The sequence below is a fragment of the Ictalurus furcatus genome, chromosome 4, assembly GCF_023375685.1.
Source record: "Ictalurus furcatus strain D&B chromosome 4, Billie_1.0, whole genome shotgun sequence".
In the NCBI taxonomy this organism is placed as follows: Eukaryota; Metazoa; Chordata; class Actinopteri; order Siluriformes; family Ictaluridae; genus Ictalurus; species Ictalurus furcatus.
The window spans coordinates 35,288,457-35,307,590 of NC_071258.1; the positions used below are offsets into that span (position 1 = coordinate 35,288,457).

The 19,134-nt window shown below is 40.5% G+C and overlaps 1 protein-coding gene across 1 annotated transcript in view; it reads right to left on the reverse strand.

Annotated features, from left to right (window-relative positions):
• LOC128606305 (NACHT, LRR and PYD domains-containing protein 3-like) overlaps nt 1–17,823 on the reverse strand; it is a 34,407-nt gene extending 16,584 nt beyond the window's left edge. The window contains exons 1-6 of the mRNA XM_053622340.1: nt 16,877–17,823; nt 6,988–7,113; nt 6,232–6,342; nt 4,692–4,749; nt 3,990–4,191; nt 2,064–3,825 (exon numbers count right to left, since the gene is read on the reverse strand). Of these exons, the coding sequence (XP_053478315.1) occupies nt 2,064–3,825; nt 3,990–4,191; nt 4,692–4,749; nt 6,232–6,342; nt 6,988–7,058 (2,204 nt within the window). The 5' untranslated portion in view covers nt 7,059–7,113; nt 16,877–17,823. The remainder of the gene's footprint in view (nt 1–2,063; nt 3,826–3,989; nt 4,192–4,691; nt 4,750–6,231; nt 6,343–6,987; nt 7,114–16,876) is intronic.
• Between the last annotated feature and the right edge of the window lie 1,311 nt (nt 17,824–19,134).

Sequence of the window (19,134 nt, forward strand, 5' to 3'; positions counted from 1 at the left end):
TGGCTTCACGTATCTGGGAGGCGGCACCTGTTAGCCTGAAACTAGCTAAGCTGTCATGTGATAGGGGAGATGTGTCTATCTGGTGGGTTAGAACTGGAAGGTGACCAAACTGGGAAGAACATTACACAAACAAAAACCACAAACCTAACTACTCTGATGATGACTAATCGTTCCTGAATATTATAAATATGTTTAAAGTGATGTCATTCCACCTCCTTTGCTACTACCACCAAAGAGAATAAGATTAGGTGCAGAAATCAGACCCCACACCTGAGTCTCTCAGGTCTGCAGTGTGGATCCTTCAGTAGAGCAGAGAGCTGCTTCACTCCTGAGTCTCCAGATATTTTCCCACTCAGATCCAGTTCTCTCTGCAGTAAAGGGTTTGGACCCAGAACTTCAGTTAAATAAGCACAGGCTTCCTCTGCCTCACTTTTCAACAGACTGCAGAGAAAACACACAATACAGTTACACCTACAGGTGTAGGTCGGGGGTCAGGCTCAAACTGTGCCCGGGCCACATCAGTATTTTTGTGAGACCCTGAAGGACTGTAACTGAAGTCTTTATATATTCTTTTACTTATTTAAAATTTTTTATCAGTTACCACAAATAACCTAGACTGTAAAATCATTAGAATAGGATTATTAGGAAAAAATAGAATATGATATTTGTAAGGAAAAGAAAGGGCTATTAATGTGTGCACACTATTAGGTATTAACTTTTATACTGATTGTATAAAATGTTTCTATAAATGCATTCCTATCTTTATCACATTTTATTGGATAGCAGCTGCTATGATAAGAAAATGTATTTTACAATAATGTTACCAATTTAACTGTTCAGATTAGAAAAACAATCATGATTTTATTTTGTATATTTCCTCATCTCTCAGAAGTGAATTTCAGGTCACATCACTGCCACACAACACACGACTGGTTTTTAGACGCGAGTGTGAATGATATAAAGAGCAGCACACAGGTGTTGATTGTAATCTGTGTTTCAGCTCTGTGACAGGAGTCAGTGCACGCTGTACAATGGCAGTCGCTACACTACAGGTCTGCTGTGAATTCTGAATAGTGTCACAGTGTTGAGCAGTAGTGTGTTACAGGCCGTTTCAGTATTTTATTAGTTTATGTGAATCAAATGAAACGAGGCTGCAGGCCAGATTCAGATCCTATTTACCACACACGTACTTGCGTAACATCTAAATCATAAACATATTTAATATTTAATGGTGACACAATCATGAACACATTTTCATGAATATTTTCTTCACAATAATAATGATAATAACGTATTTGTTATGTATAATTTGCTCACCTCAGTGTCTCCAGTGTACAGTGTGGATCCTGTAGTACATCAGTGAGCAGCTTCACTCCTGATGCTCCAGGGTCGTTCCCTCTGAGATCCAGCTCTATCAGGTGTGATGATTTCAGAGCTTCAGCCAGAGCAGCGTATCCTTCCTCTGTTATACTGCAGTTTGAAAGTCTAAACGAAGGACAAAATAAATCCTTGCTTATTATTCCACTTCTGCAGATACATTTTTATAGTTCATGCACTTAGCACCGACCCCCATCATATTCTGTTTTTCCTGCTGTGAGTTTCTTGTTAGTAATGTTGGCAGCTCTGCAACAAGTAACGCTAGAGATGTTGTATAATGTACAAACATTCTCTCTCTCTCAACAGGAGAGATGAACTGACCTCAGTTTCTCCAGCTTACAGTTTGGACTCTTCAGTCCAGCACAAAGCAGCTTCACTCCTGAGTCCTCCAGAGGATTACTGCTCAGATCCACCTCAGTCAGCTTGGAGGATTCTGAGCTGAGAACTGTGTGTAAAGCCAAGCAGCTTCTCTCTGTCAGGTTACACTCGCTGAGCCTGAAAGGAGAAAATGTCACATCAGAAAATGTATCAGATGTTGGTATCGGTACCAGTATCAGTAACAACGTTTCCCTATTTAGGATGAATAAATTATAAAGAGTAGTTAGGCGTATTGCTGTGAAATCCACTCAGAACAGCTCCTCTCATTCCTAAACACTGAGTTTAATAGAGAAACAGCTTTTACTTACAGAACTCTTGTGGCTTCCCGGACGACTGGTAGCAGTCTCTTAAAGCATTCATCTGACTTTATGAACTTCTGTAGCTCAAACACTTCCAGATCCTCCTCTGATGTCAGCAACACAAAGACCAGAGCAGACCACTGAGCAGGTGAGAGTTCAGCTTCAGAGAGACGTCCTGAGCTCATGCGGCTTTGGATCTCTTTCACTAGTGAATCATCTTGTAACTCGTTCAGACAGTAGAACAGATTGATGGATCTCTCTGGAGATGGATTGTGTTCAAACTTGAACTTGATGTACTCAACTATGTCCTTCTGACAGTCAGAGCTGTTTCCTTTGTGTGTCAGCAGACCTCGAATGAGCTCCCGATTAGACTCCACTGAGAGGCCCAGAAGGAAGCGGAGGAAAAGATCCAAGTGTCCGTTGTCACTCTGTAAGGCCTGATCCACTGCACTCTTGAGGAAGTCAGACATTTCTGATATGTTGAAAAGACCAGAAAGATCAGTGGTTTGTTCTTTTGTTGGGTTTTTGTCAAGGAAGCAGAGAAATGCATATAATGCAGCCAAAAACTCCTGAACACTCAGATGCACAAAGCTGAACATCTTCAGCAGGTGGAGTCCAGACTCTGCTCTGAAGATTTGGGTACACACTCCTGAGTACACTGTCACTTCTCTGACATCAATGCCACACTCTCTCAGGTCTTCCTCATAGAACATCAGGTTTCCTTTCTCCAGCTGTTGGAAAGCCAGTTTTCCCAGTGCCAGGATACTCGCTCTGGCCTGGGGAATGTCAAGGTCACATTTCTGATGGTACTTTTGGTCCTTGTGTTTGATCTGAAAGATCAGGAAGTGTGTGAACATTTGAGTCAGAGTCTTGGGGATCTCTCCAATCTTTGCTTCACCCAACATTCTCTCTAGAACAGTGGCTGAGATCCAGCAGAAGACTGGGATGTGACACATGATGAAGAGGCTTCTGGAAGACTTCATGTGTGTGATGATTTTATTGGACAGGCTCTGATCACTGATCCTCTTCCTGAAGTACTCCTCTTTCTGAGGATCACTGAACCCTCGTACCTCTGTTACCTGGTCTACACACTCAGGAGGGATCTGATTGGCTGCTGCTGGTCGAGTGGTTATCCAGAGGTGAGCAGAGGGAAGCAGATTCCCCTTGATGAGGTTTGTCAGCAGCACATCCACTGAGACTGACTCTGTCACATCACTCAACATCTCATTCTTCTGGAAATTTAGAGGAAGTCGACACTCATCCAGACCATCAAAGATGAACAGGACTTTGTAGGTGTCACTGTCTATTACTTCCAAGTCCTTAATGTCAGGGAAAAACTGATGAAGAAGGCTCATCAGACTGAAGGTCCCCTGCTTCACCAAATTCAGCTCTCTAAAGGGAAGTGGAAACATGAAGGTGACGTCCTGATTCTCTTTACCTTCAGCCCAGTCCAGAATGAACTTCTGCACAGAGACTGTTTTTCCAATTCCAGCTACTCCTTTAGTCAGCACTCTTCTGATGGACTTGTCTTTAAAGAGCTCATTACATTTGATGGGTGTCTCCTCTGCTGCTGGTCTCCTGGACGCTGTCTCAATCTGTCTCACCTCATGTTCTTTATTGACGTCTCCACTCCCACCCTCTGTGACGTAGAGCTCTGTGTAGATCTGATTCAGAAGTGTTGATGTCCCATGCTGTGAGATTCCTTCATTAATTCTTTTAAATTTATCTAGAAGTCTGGATTTGAGCTTTCGCTGATAAACAGATCCCAGCTCTAACAAACAGGAAAAATGTGATGGTCATTATTGTAATGTATGGATACTACTATGGATACTAAAAAAACTGTATTCATTAGGATAAAAATCAGTATGAAAATAGACCAGTGGCCCAGTGTGTTATTTAAAGTGATAGAATATTGTAATAATCTAAAGCTCTTACTGATCTGCAGTGTGTGAGTGAGATCTGTCTGCTCCATGTTCTCCAGGATGTGCAGTGTGATCTTCAGCACACCCTTATTGAAACAGTGCAGATCCTGCTCCTCCTCTTCCTCCTCAGAGCATGCTGGGAAATCAGTACTCAGTAGCATCTTGAACCTGTTCAGCTCATTCTTCAACAGAGTGATGACTTTGTGCTCCAGCTCCTGATTTAAACAACACAATAACATCAAATTACTAAATCAATAAAATGCTACATAATCTGTTATATGATTTTATACCACATTGCTGGTGAATTCTGGATTCTGATTGGTCAGAAGGTGTTAACTGGATTCATTTTCTCATTCTAATATGTTTCTATAGTAACAGCTGATTTACAGGGACTTGTACGGAGAACGCTCCACATAAATAGATTTTAAAATATGAGTAATTGTTAATATAGTAAAGATTTCTGTAAGGAGATGTTTATTTAACATTTATGGAAGGAGTCTCCAGTGTCAGCATTTTGTACATCAGAGGTAAAGCTGTAACTTTAAAACAGACTGAAATGCACTTTTGTCTGATTACACATAATGCTGCAGTAACTGTAAACTGTTTACTATAAAGTTCACTGTAAATTACTTTAATCTACTTTTTAATTTTTAAAGAAGTGTATATTAAAAACACACACACACACACACACACACACACACACACACACACACACCTTGAATATGGACTCCATCCGATTTCTGCAGTCGATTTTTGGTTTCTGTTTTTGGTTTCTGTGGATAAACAAACATTGTAAATTACTCTTTTTTTTTAAACCTCAGCACACATCCTACAGCTCTGGTCCACACAGCTGTGATATCTGAACCCCTGAAACTCCACACACACACTCAGCTCTTATCATGGGAGAACTGGCTTCGGGCACAGGAAAGGCAGCAATGGCACTATAATGTGTGTTTCCAGTTGGGACAATTTGCACCAGGAGATAAAGCACCTGTTTACCTTCTCACCTCTAGCTCGTAATTACTTATGATTACTGACAAGCAGGAAGAGTCCTTCAAGGTCACATGTTGGGTTGGGGAAGTCGGCTATGAGAGGGGATAAATATGGTAGATTCACCACCACAATTTCCTCAAACAGTGGTGGTTCCTGTTGCTCTGGTAATGATGGTGGCAGAGAGAGATGAGCTGTGGCTCAGTGCAAAAACAGTGGATCTCACTCAGAACCCATTTGGACACCATCTCTAATCCTCGTATGGAGCAATTTGGACACTAGGTTAGGTTTGGGTGTTGCACTGATCTAATGGAACACAACACTGAGACTCCTCTGACCTCTAACCACACCCCCTTTGTGTGTGTCCAGCCGTACTGCTTACAGGAACACAAAAGAAAAGTGGTTCAGAATGAATTGTGAAAATGCTAGCTATTAGCATTAAATAAATCTGTCCTACAGTGGCTGGAACAGCCCAAGCCTGAGTGTTCAGTCACGCCTTGTACTGACGAGCTTCTGGAACGCCTGGGTACAGCTCGTTTTTATTCTATCCTGGAGTTTACCAAGGGCTATTGGCAGATTCCCTTATTGACAAACTTTTCCTTTTCTACCCAGAAACCACAGGGGTGCTAACTTTTGCACTCACGTGTAGGCATAGCACAATATATTAAACCTACATGACACAAGACTAGAATAAGTGAGAAGAAGAGAGGAATACCTTTCCACAGATGATGTTTCATCTTTAAAGTTGAGAGGAATTGGCAGTGAGTGGTCACTCTTAAAGGACACGCAGCTGGATACAGGAGAATTTGACCTTTCCACAGTTCCACTAAAGAGTAGAGGAAAAATTGCTTTAGCGATTCTATCTACAAAACACTGTGATGCAGATCTCAGGATGCTTCCCGACTCCCTCAGATTGTATAATTATTAATCAGCTGCTAAAGCAATAATGCTGCCATATATAACTTTTGTCCATGGACTTCCTGAGTGCAGTTCTGTAAATCACCTAACAAGAGAATTATTATATATTACTATTATTATTATTATTAGGGGATTATTATGAATAGTGATACAACTAGAACAAATTTTCATAGCAGTTCATATGAGCTGTGAATATGATAGCAGTGATTTTTAGATTTACTAATTAATATTAAATCAAGTAAATTCAGCACTAAATAACATTATATTGAAGGTAACATCAATTCTCCTCTCTGGAGTCATTTCTAAAGATGTTCAGAGAATTGAATGAGAAGAAGAAAGAGGAATACCTTTCCACAGAGGATGTTCCACCTTTAAAATTAGGTCGAGGTGGCAGTGATTGGTCACTCTTATAGGACACGCAGCTGGATACAGGTGAAACTGTCCTTTTCTTAATTCCACTAAAGAACAGAAAGAAAGGAATTTAAGCAGTTAATGTAGTAAATTGTAGGGACCTCAGGATGCTAAACCCCTTCAAACTGTATAAAGACACATCCAAACCTGGCACTTCCCCTCACTGCCACCAGAGGTCTCTGTTTCACCTTTCTCCTTTTTTAAATTGTCATTAATTATTACATTACTCTGACTTTATCACGCAACTCTACTGGTCTTGGTTCTGTTGGTTCTGTTCACAGAGATTTCCGGACCTGTTCTTTCAGTTTAACAGTTTTGTTTTTTTAAACACACTCGTATACTTCCTACTAGCATACATTTGATCATAACATGTAAAACTCTGGCATTTAACCGTTACCAGTATGTTGCTAGTTCGCTACTAGTTTTCAGATTTGGTCCCATTTGTTCACCATTTATTAAGCGTCTCACGATACTCATTTTTAATTTTTTTTCTTAAGCATTTTTAAAACACTGCTTTAAAAAATAATAACATTAAATTCTATACAATATTTCAGTCAGACCCTCCTCGATTCAGAACTTTTAACACATCCATCATAAATTTAGGTTAGTGCATGTAGATTTCCTTTTTTAAAATTTAGAACAATCAAAGGTATCAGTAGATTATATCACATTTTTGCATTCTACATGCTTACCTTTGGATCTTGTGCTGCTCCTCTTGATGACTCATTTCAGATGTTCTGAGTTCCTCACACTCCCCCGACATTATTTCAGAAAGTCTAATGTCTGCTGTCTCTTAGTATTAGTTTAGATGAGTCCTGCTGAGATAACAACAGGGGAATATAAAATTGGCATAAATAAATTACTAATATATATACTGTATAACCCCAAATTTATATATATATATATATATATATATATATATATATATATATATATATATATATATATATATATATATATTAATATAGAAAATAAAATAAAAATAAATTTATATTTATATATATAATTTATAATATATATTTTTTATTTATAATACATACCCCAATTCCAAAAAAGTTGGGATGCTGTGTAAAATGTAAATAAAAACACAAATCTTGGCTCACAAATCTCATAAATCCATATTTTATTCACAATAAAACATAGAAAACATCAAATGTTCAAACTGAGGAAAATGTACCATTTTAAGGAAAAAATAAGGTAATGTTGAATTTGATGACTGCAACACGTCTCAAAAAAGTTGGGACAGGTCCATGTCTACCGCTGTGTAGCATCCCCTCTTCTTTTAACAACAGTCCGTATACGTCTGGGATCTGAGGAGACCAGTTGCTGGAGTTTTGGGAGAGGAATGTTGTCCCATTCGTCTGATACAGGATTCTAGCTGCTCAACAGTCCAGGGTCTTCTTTGTTGTATTTTTCGTCTCATGATTTTTTTTTAGTTAGTTACAGTTACATTTATGTAACACTCTTCTAGACACTCAAAGCACTTTACATAGTGGGGGGGGGGGGGGGGTTGACATCTCCTCAACCACCACTAGTGTGTAGCATCCACCTGGATGACGCGACAGCAGCCATAGTGCACCAGGACGCCTATCACACACCAACTATTAGTGGAGGGGAGAGAGTGATATAGCCAATTCAGAGATGGGGATTATTAGGGGGCCATGATAGAGAAAGGCCAATGGGGGAATTTCGGCAGGACACCGGGGTATACCCTGATGTGCCAAATGTTTTCAATTGGTGAACGGTCTGGACTGTAGGCAGGCCAGTTCAGCACCCGGACTCTTATACTATGAAGTCATGCTGTTGTAATAGATGCAGTAGGTGGTTTAGCATTGCCATTTTCCCTGAAAAAGACGTCATCTGGATGGAAGCAGATGTTGCTCTAAAACCTGTATATACCTTTCAGCATTGATGGTGCCTTTCCAGATGTGCAAGCTGCCCATTCCATAGGCACTAATGCACCCCATACCATCAGAGATGCAGGCCTTTGAACTGAGCACTGATAAAAAAGCAGGATGGTCCCTCTCCTCTTTAGTTTAGAGGATGCGGCCTCCATGGTTTCCAAAAAGAATTTCAAATTTCAGTTCGTCTGACCACAGAACAGTTTTCCACTCTGCCCCAGTCCATTTTAAATGAGCTTTGGCCCAGAGAAGACGGCAGCGTTTCTGGATCATGTTCACATATGGCTTCTTCTTTGCATGATAGAGCTGTAACCAGCATTTGTGGATGGCACGGTGAACTGTGTTCACAGACAATGAGTTCTGGAGGTGTTTCTGAGCCCATGCAGTGATTTCCGTTACAGAAACATGCCTGGTTCTAATGCAGTGCCGCCTGAGGGCCCGAAGATCACGGGCATGCAGTATTGATTTTCACCATCGTCCCTTGTGCACAGAGATTTCTGCAGATTCTCAGAATCTTTTGATTATATTATGTATATATCAACAGAAATGAAAGGATTCTCTGGGCTTAAAAAGCATTGATTTATGAAGACAATGAAGTTGTAGCTGATAGTGTTGGTTGGCAATAATCATAATTTCCACATGTTGATCTTTTTTCACCCACCGCTGGAAGGCTATTGATGTGAATTTGAAACCAGGCCAGTCATGATCACCTTTTTGGCAAAATTTACATTTTCACTTTTAAGTAAAAAATAACTCATAAACCTGTAATAAACTTCTTAAGGAAATTAAGGCACAGTTCTCCTATCGCTTATATGTGTCATATCACATGTTTCAAATGGAACGTTTCAAATGCAGTTCCCACAAACTGCTCCACAAGAGAGCAAGAACAGAGCTTCAACCTGAGACCCACGAGTCAGTCCAACCGCCGAGCTCCAGCCAGAGGTCAATGTGGCAACCTCATCTCCAGAGCTCCAGCATGAGACCTACGAGGTGGTCTGACCTGCTGAACATCTGTCGGAGGTCAACGTGGCGACCTCAGCTCCAGAACTCCTGTCCACGAGGTGGCCTCCCAAGTCAAGTTCCTGTCCAAGGTCGACGAGGCAGCCTCCCAAGAGAGTGACCTCCACTGAGGACGTCGCTCTGCCTTCCTGCTCAACTGAGAACTTTGCTCTGCCATCCTGCTCCGCTTGGAGGACGCCGTTCTGCCTCCATGCTGTATGGAGGACATCGCTCCACACACAAGAAAGGCAGACGAGATGGCCTACCAAGTCAGGCCCCCCTCTAAAGCTGACGACACAACTTCCCAAGCCTGGGTCTTGCCTAATGACCCTGCCAAACCATCCCCAATCTCATGTCTGCTCTTTGAGGAACCTGCTACTTGTTGGACCTGAAGGGGTGTGTAAACATTTTGCCCAGAGGGCAAGGACCTCCCGGGGAGGGAGTGTTTTTTGGCACTTGGCGCCTGGGGGGGGGGGGGGGGCTGGGGGCTGTCATGTCACGGAAAACCAGCGACTCCATTTACCAGAATGCACCATGAACTACAAACATGGCCAATGACTACAACTCCCAAAGCTACACACTGTCATATCACCTTCTCTTGAGAACTAATCAGACACACCTGTTCCCAATTACAATCTCAATCACACCACACTACTTAAGACACTCTTAGACACACAGCCAATCAGTACGTTTACATGGACAAAAATAATCCGATATTAATCTGATTAAGATGATACCCTGATTAAGAAACTAGCATGTAAACAGCGATTAGTGATGACCTTAATCTGACTAAAGTCATACTACTACTAATAATAATAAACTTTCTTTTATAAAGCGCCTTTAAAAGCAGCATCTCAAAGTGCTGTACATCAAAAAAAACAGTACACAGAAAGAAAAAAAAATCATAAAAGTTAATAAGAATAACAACAATGATAATAAGAAGAATTAAACATCAACAGTCAAATGCAAGTTTAAAAAACTTGTGTTGAGCTTTAAAAATGCCAAAGGTCTGAGCTTCCCTAAGTTCAGGAGGAAGAGAGTTCCAAAGGAAAGGAGCAGAGACAGAAAAAGCCCTGTCACCTGTAGATTTTAAGACGGTTAGTGGTCATACTCGAAGTCATACTTGAAGTAAACACAAATTGAGTGTGTGGAGAGGGTCCACACCTTCCGGTTTCTTGGCGTCCTTATCTCTGCTGACATCTCCTGGACGGACATCACAACGGTTATTAAGAAGGCTCAAACGCGGCTACACTTCCTGAGGGTTCTCAGGAACCTGAGAACCTGAGGGTTCTCAGGAAGTACAATCTGGTCCCCAATCTGCTGCTGATCTTCTACTGCTCGTCCGTTGAGAGCTTGCTGACATACTGTATCACGGTGTGGTACGGTAGCTGCACCGCAGCAGACAGGGAGAGGCTTCAGACAGTAGTAAGAGCAGCACAGAAGATCATTGGCTGCCCTCTCCCCTGCCTGATGGATATTTACACCTCCTGTTGCCTCAGCAGAGGAAAAACCATCATTAAGGACAGCTCTCACCCTGGCTTTGATCTGTTCAATCTGTTGCCCTCAGGGAGACGTTACAGGTGCATCAAAACAAGGACTAGTAGATTTAAGAATAGTTTTTTCCCAAAAGCTATTACCATTCTAAACACATACATGTACTGAGTTCACAGCATATGTATATAGTGTCTCAAAACTGTGCATTTCATAGTACCTCCCCCATCCACCCCAATATCTTCTTTATTTATCTTGTTTATTTATCTTATTTATCTTGTTTATTCTTCTTGTTTATTTTATGTACATGTTGGCACGGAACAAAAAAGGAGTGGCTCTTAATTTCATTGTACATGTGTATAGTGACAATAAAAGGCATTCATTCATTCATTCAAATGGAATTAAAACGTGTGGAGTATTCCTGTTTTAGTCACATTATCGACGAGTATTACAGACATGTACACACCTTAATCACACTATTAACGCTGTGTGGGAGTTTTCCCCGCATTGTGCGACAGGACACGTACACACACGGCAGTGCGCAACCGTTTTACGGCAAACAAGAGAGCACGGCTGTGTCCCAAACCACGTACTTACCTGCTATATAGTAGGTGAAATACACTAAATATAGTAAAAGAAATACATGCATGTAGGTAAGTATGTGGTTTGGGACACAGCCCCCGGCTTAAAGCAGTTGTCTATTTTCGTGTACAGCATGACAAATAATTAACTGCACCTGAAGCTTTCATCAAATTTAAAATAAAAACACCCAAAACTGTATACGGTCCCACAACAAAGACCAACTGTATGTTAATACGTGAAATTCTGGAGGAACGTCGGACGGCGTGGCGTGGGGACGTAATGACGTGTGCTGTTAATCCATCTATGTTCTATAACGTGTAAAACAGGTACATGAAAGGAGTATTCTAAAAGTGACTCATGTTTGTGATTAAGGTGTTTACCTTAATCACAATATTGTTTTATTCAGCATAAAGGTCAATAATTAGATTACTGCTGTCCATGTAAACGTAGTCATTGTGAAGTACTGCCCATAACTACTGTCCCAACTGCCACTAACTACTGTCCCAACTGCCGCTAACTACTGTCCCAACCGCCGCTAACTACTGTCCCAACTGCCCCTAACTACTGTCCCAACTGTCGCTAACTACTGTCCCAACTGCCGCTAACTACTGTCTCAACTGCTGCTAACTACTGTCCCAACTGCCGCTAACTACTGTCCCAACTGTCGCTAACTACTGTCCCAACTGCCCCAACTACTGTCCCAACTACCCCTAACTACTGTCCCAACTGTCACTAACTACTGTCCCAACTGCCCCTAACTACTGTCCCAACTGCCCCTAACTACTGTCCCAACTGCCGCTAACTACTGTCCCAACTGTCGCTAACTACTGTCCCAACTGCCGCTAACTACTGTCCCAACTGCCGCTAACTACTGTCCCAACTGCCGCTAACTACTGTCCCAACCGCCGCTAACTACTGTCCCAACCGCCCCTAACTACTGTCCCAACTGTCGCTAACTACTGTCCCAACTGCTGCTAACTACTGTCCCAACTGCCGCTAACTACTGTCCCAACTGTCGCTAACTACTGTCCCAACTGCCCCAACTACTGTCCCAACTACCCCTAACTACTGTCCCAACTGTCACTAACTACTGTCCCAACTGCCCCTAACTACTGTCCCAACTGCCCCTAACTACTGTCCCAACTGCCGCTAACTACTGTCCCAACTGTCGCTAACTACTGTCCCAACTGTCGCTAACTACTGTCCCAACTGCCCCTAACTACTGTCCCAACTGCCGCTAACTACTGTCCCAACTGTCGCTAACTACTGTCCCAACTGCCCCTAACTACTGTCCCAACTGTCGCTAACTACTGTCCCAACTGCTGCTAACTACTGTCCCAACTGCCGCTAACTACTGTCCCAACTGTCGCTAACTACTGTCCCAACTGCCCCAACTACTGTCCCAACTACCCCTAACTACTGTCCCAACTGTCACTAACTACTGTCCCAACTGCCCCTAACTACTGTCCCAACTGCCCCTAACTACTGTCCCAACTGCCGCTAACTACTGTCCCAACTGTCGCTAACTACTGTCCCAACTGTCGCTAACTACTGTCCCAACTGTCGCTAACTACTGTCCCAACTGCCGCTAACTACTGTCCCAACTGCCGCTAACTACTGTCCCAACTGTCGCTAACTACTGTCCCAATTGCCCCTAACTACTGTCCCAACTGCCGCTAACTACTGTCCCAACTGCCCCTAACTACTGTCCCAATTGCCCCTAACTACTGTCCCAACTGTCACTAACTACTGTCCCAACTGCCGCTAATTACTCTCCCAACTGCCGCTAACTACTGTCCCAACTGTCGCTAACTACTGTCCCAATTGCCCCTAACTACTGTCCCAACTGCCGCTAACTACTGTCCCAACTGCCCCTAACTACTGTCCCAATTGCCCCTAACTACTGTCCCAACTGTCACTAACTACTGTCCCAACTGCCGCTAACTACTGTCCCAACTGCCCCTAACTACTGTCCCAATTGCCCCTAACTACTGTCCCAACTGTCGCTAACTACTGTCCCAACTGCCGCTAACTACTGTCCCAATTGCCCCTAACTACTGTCCCAACTGCCGCTAACTACTGTCCCAACTGCCGCTCACTACTGTCCCAACTGCCCCTAACTACTGTCCCAATTGCCCCTAACTACTGTCCCAACTGTCACTAACTACTGTCCCAACTGCCGCTAATTACTCTCCCAACTGCCGCTCACTACTGTCCCAACTGCCCCTAACTACTGTCCCAATTGCCCCTAACTACTGTCCCAACTGTCACTAACTACTGTCCCAACTGCCGCTAATTACTCTCCCAACTGCCGCTAACTACTGTCCCAACTGTTGCTAACTACTGTCCCAACTGCCCCTAACTACTGTCCCAACTGGCCCTAACTACTGTCCCAACTGCCCCTAACTACTGTCCCAACTGTCGCTCACTACTGTCCCAACTGTCGCTAACTACTGTCCCAACTGCTGTTCAATACCGATAATGCTCTAACACTTAAACACAGCTGAATTGAAGACCTTGTTAAATAATATTATTATGTTTTTTCCTTATAATGTCGTATTTTATTAAATATATTCTTATATATCTTATATTACTTTTTGCCTTTTCTTATATGTCCACATGGGAGAAGACGGGTCAGTGTTGGTGTGCAGGTGATCCTGCACAAGGACATGTCTTTGTAACTGTAAGTGACGAGTCAACTTAATCCTTCACATGGTATTCATAAGGTGCCATAAATTTCTGCTACTCTATGGATCACGCTGAAGTTTGAAAAAAAAAAAAAATGGTTTGACTTTATATCCGCAGCAGGAGTGTACAAGCCATTTCTTCCTAATTTGTTTATTAATGTTTATTGCATGCCTAAATGCAATAAAAGTTATTTGCCAGATTCAGATGCTCCTAAACAAATTATTATAAAGTATGAGTTGGTAACTGATCAGCAAAGACTGTACTATCATTTCTAATATAATGCATTTAATATGGAAAAAATAACTTCACTGAAATATTTCAGAGAAAATTTTTACACTAGTTTACACTAAATGTCTAATATTCTGTTCTGGTGGAAATATGCCTTAACTGTTCAATTATTTTGGAACCTTTAAAAATAACTCACCTGCTTCTATAATTTTGGCTTGTAGTGTATATATAGTGCTTGTAGTGACTCCTCACTGTCATAAACCCATACAAGGAAATAAACAGTAATAATTTTGACTCCAGATCAGGAGAGGGTAAAGACAGACTGGTGATCTGATCTATATTATATATGCATGCCTTAGATAACGCCTCTGAGGACCATGTTGGGATTTTCCCAAGTTGAAGTACAACTCCTAAGCAGAGCAGCACAATTACTCTTGTTTACTCTTTCCATGCCATTGTGCTCTTTGCCTGACAAAGACATTCACAAAACATATTTGACAGTTGGGGCCTGCTTCTAAAATCACCAGATACCAAAATGTACAACAGGTTTGTCCTGCTGCCATCACAAAATAAACATGTTTAAACCTTAAGTAATGAAGTCACGGAGGGTGTGTACATTTTTCACATTACATGAAGGGTGGGGATCCTTATAGACTGTGGAACAGAAATGTACTCAGTGTGTCTCCACCGATTTATTTCACATTGCAGTACAACCATTTTACTTTTTTACCATTATGGACAAAACACCCATTTCTTTTAAAACATCTTTAAATGGGTCATATCACAGCCAAACCGTGACTCTGTTTCCCAAGAAGCACCGCGAACTACAAACATGGCTACTGAGGACTAAACTTCCCACACACACATGCGCTCGCCTTCCCCAGAGTTATAACTACACACACCTGCACCTAATCTCACACAGACTCATACACAGCATATAAGAGACTTTGGGAACAATAAGACTTTGCAAAGTAAACGTTCAATTCACTTGTTCTCTGCCGTTCTCATTTTTGATAAGTGACGTTGACCACTGTTTCTGCTCTCGACTATTATTTCTGCCTTACCTTGTTTTGTTTGTTTGCCTGATCACCTGACCCCTGCCTGTTTCACGACCACGAACTTCACTTTTCCCCTTTGGAATTATTGCTTGGATTATATTGCGTTGATCTGCATACCTCCATCTGCTTCCGTCTCCGCCCATGAAATGTGACACTACCTTCTAAAGAACCCTCGGATTTAAGAGACGATCTTCGGAGTTGTTGGCGCCCTGCTCAGGGTTAAACAACAACGTCTTTACAATATCTTCATGAAGAAATTATCAAACTAACATCTTGGTTTTTTTTCTTGGCACAGAAGTCAGGTCTTCTCTTATTTCAACAGGTCCTCTTGTTGCTGAAATACACAACGTTCTTCTTGGGGTATTAGGATTTCTCGGAGCAGCCATTGTAACAGATAGTTGCAGTTTTTTCTGTGTTTTAACTACAACGTCTTAACCATTATTTAAGCACTGAGAAGCACGATTCTCTCATTAATTCATTAACATAAACACATTTGTAAGCATTCTGGTCAGTAAAACCCCCAGAAAACACACGTCTCTATCTCACACAGGCAGAAAACTTCCAGGAAAGATCACACATTCAGATCAAACAGTGTTACTAGAGGTCATAAATGTACACGACTTGACTGTCAGTCAGTGGGGACATGGGATGTCACACCATAGACAATATCTTATGTATTTAACGACAGTTCTGTGTAAGTATCCTCGTAGGCGAACCATTTTCTGAAAACTTGTTTATAGTTTAAACAAAACACACAATTCTTTTAAAACATCATCTTTTAAACATTTTTTCCTCCTAAAGAACATTGTTTAGAAGGTATGTAATAAATATTTTTTTCATTTCTTCAGACACTGTCACCTCGGTCTCCACAAAGATGAACGCCGATGGTTTAAGTGTTTTGGTTTTCATTTCAGTAAAACGGTATCATACAACATCGAGGGAATGTAGAAATTTTATACACATCAGTGTTTTCTCAACAATGTAATCAACAAATGCTTCAATTATTTCATAAACAACATTCTGTTCCTTTATATCCACAATTCTAATACAACTACCACATTCAATCATCATGTATTTTCTAACAGCACAGTGACACAAAACAGATCGACTGCATTAATACACACACGTATCATAGCTAATACACCATCATTTTATACACTTTCTTACGTGAGAATATGGCAGGTGTAGGCTACACTGAGATATTTATCTGAAGTGAGCTAAATGATAGAATTATTTCTAATATATTATGAATTTCCGATCTGACATGGATGGTTCAGAGGTCTTCCGACATTTCAGTCTAAAATAGCACCGTGTATGTGTGTGTGTATATTTATTTCTGCTTATTGTGTGTGTTAGAGATAAAGAAGAGAGAGTGGAAATATGTCAGGAATTGTTATAATGAATATGAATATTATTCCCTCTTTAATAAATAACAGCTGTAAACTTTACACACTGTGTGTAAGAAACACAGCAGGACACACAGGTCTGTTAACTTCCCTCAGGTTAAGTTACTGCGTCACAGCGCGTTATTCAATAAAGATTAAAGTCAGCTGTGGAAGTGAACACAGAAATGTTCTTCATTTAGTAAATAATCCTAAAACTGACATATTACAGCTTTATATTCATGTACTCACTGCGATTCTGTTCCAAAGAGCTTCGTGTTTTTCTCGACACAAAAATTACCTGCTTTCACTTTCACCTGATATGACCACAGTCAGGAGCAGAAAAGGTGGAGTTTCAACTACAACTTCTTACAGTGTAAAATCTCTCTCTCTCTCTCCCTCTCTCTCTCTCTCTCTCTCCCCCACTCACTCACTCACACACACACAGTCCACTTTATATAAACACAGATGCAACAGGAGCAGGAACTACACACACACACACACACACACACACACACACACACACACATGCTCAAACACATAAATCATAAAGAGCTGTGTAGAATATGAAAAAAGAGACATTTATATTTACATTTACATTTCTTCACTTAGCAGACGCTTTTATCCAAAGCGACTTACAAATGAGAAAGATACAAGCAAAGCGATATCAAGCAGAGAACAATACATTTCACAATACATTTCTAAGGGACACAGTGGTACAGTGGGTAGAGCTGTTTTAGATACAGGAAGAATCTGGGGAATCTGGTTCAGTGAGAGAACACCCTGTGTATAAAACCCTCAGTGAACCAGATTAACCAGATTTATCCTGTATCTATGTGGGTTTCCTCCCACTGTACAAAAACATGCAGGTATGGCAGATGACATGGCTGTGATAAATTGCCCCTAGGTGTGGATGAGTGTGTGTAATCACAGACAGTGATTACCTGAGTGTGATACAGTCAGAAACAACATCAGCAAGTCTGTCTGAGACACTAAACGCCTCCACAAAGCGATTAGAGACGCCACTGTGAGAGGATTTACAGTGGGTATAAAAGTCTACACACCCCTGTTACAATGGCAGGGTTTTGTGAAGTAAAAGAATGAAACTAAGATGAAATCATGTCAAAACTTTTCCCACCTTTAATGTGAAATTGCAAAGTATACAAATAAAGTGAAAACAATCAGAAACTTTTCAGAGAAAAAAAGAAAGAAAACACTTAAAATAGCCTGGTTGCATAAGTTTGCACACCCATAAACTAATACTTTGTTGAAGCACCTTTTGATTTTATTACAGCACTCAGTTATTTTGTGTAAGAGTCGATCAGCGTGGCACATCTTGACCTTGGCAATATTTTCGCACTCTTTCTTCTGAAAACATTCTAGATCCATCCATTTGTAAGGGCATCTCTTGTGCACAGCATGCTTCAGGTCACCCCACAGATTTTTAGATGGATTCAGGTCTGGACTCTGGCTAGGCCAATCAAAAACATTCATCTTTTGGTTAAGCTGTCCCTTTGTTGGTTTGAATGTATTCTTTGGGTCATTGTCTTGCTAAAAGGGAAAATTCCGTTTAATCTTCAGCTTACTAGAAGACAGCTGAATATTATACTATGAATATGAATAATAGGAATTTTATACACTGTAAAAAATGTGACCAGTGGTTACTTAAAAATATTATGGCAACAAAGTGACACATAATATAACTGAATAGATTTTAATTACTACAACTTTGATTAAAAAGTATTGAATAAATTAACTAAATTTAAACAAAAAAATGAAGTCAATGGTAATAAAAGCAACAATAAATATGTTGGCTTTAGTAATAGCATGCCAAATAAGTTCAATAGTACAAAAATATTGAGTAAATCAAAATTAATTTCACAAGGAAAACTGATTTATATCTACTAAGTATCTGAGCAAAAGTAATCTAAATATACTAAGTATCTGGGGGAACTGATTTATATTTTACTGACTATCTTATGGAAATTGATTTATATTTACTAATTACCTGGGTGAAATTGACTTCGGTTCACTAAATAAAAATAAATAAATAAATAAATTTATATATATATATATATATATATATATATATATATATATATATATATACTCATTTGAGCACAGTGTTGCATAATTCAACACATTTACAATGCTATTCTTATTTATCTGTACCTTAATTCATTGTTTAAAGTCTTAATTGATATCACATGAATTTAAATATATTTAATGTCACTTTCATTTTTCTATTTCTAATCCAACCAATATCATGCCTTCTTGGTGCCACAGTTTACTTAAGGTGGGTCAACAGATCACCATGCATAACAATAACAGAAGGTAAACATTTATTTGTGCAACTTTGTCTCAACATGTTTACCCAACATTTTTCAAGTGCAAAATGCCAAAATAAAACAATAAAATAACAGTACAAGAATAAAATGCATTTCGTCTTTTAAGAAACCAGACAGAAGTACTTGCCTTTGCCTTGCTTCTTCACTTCCAAAAATGGGATT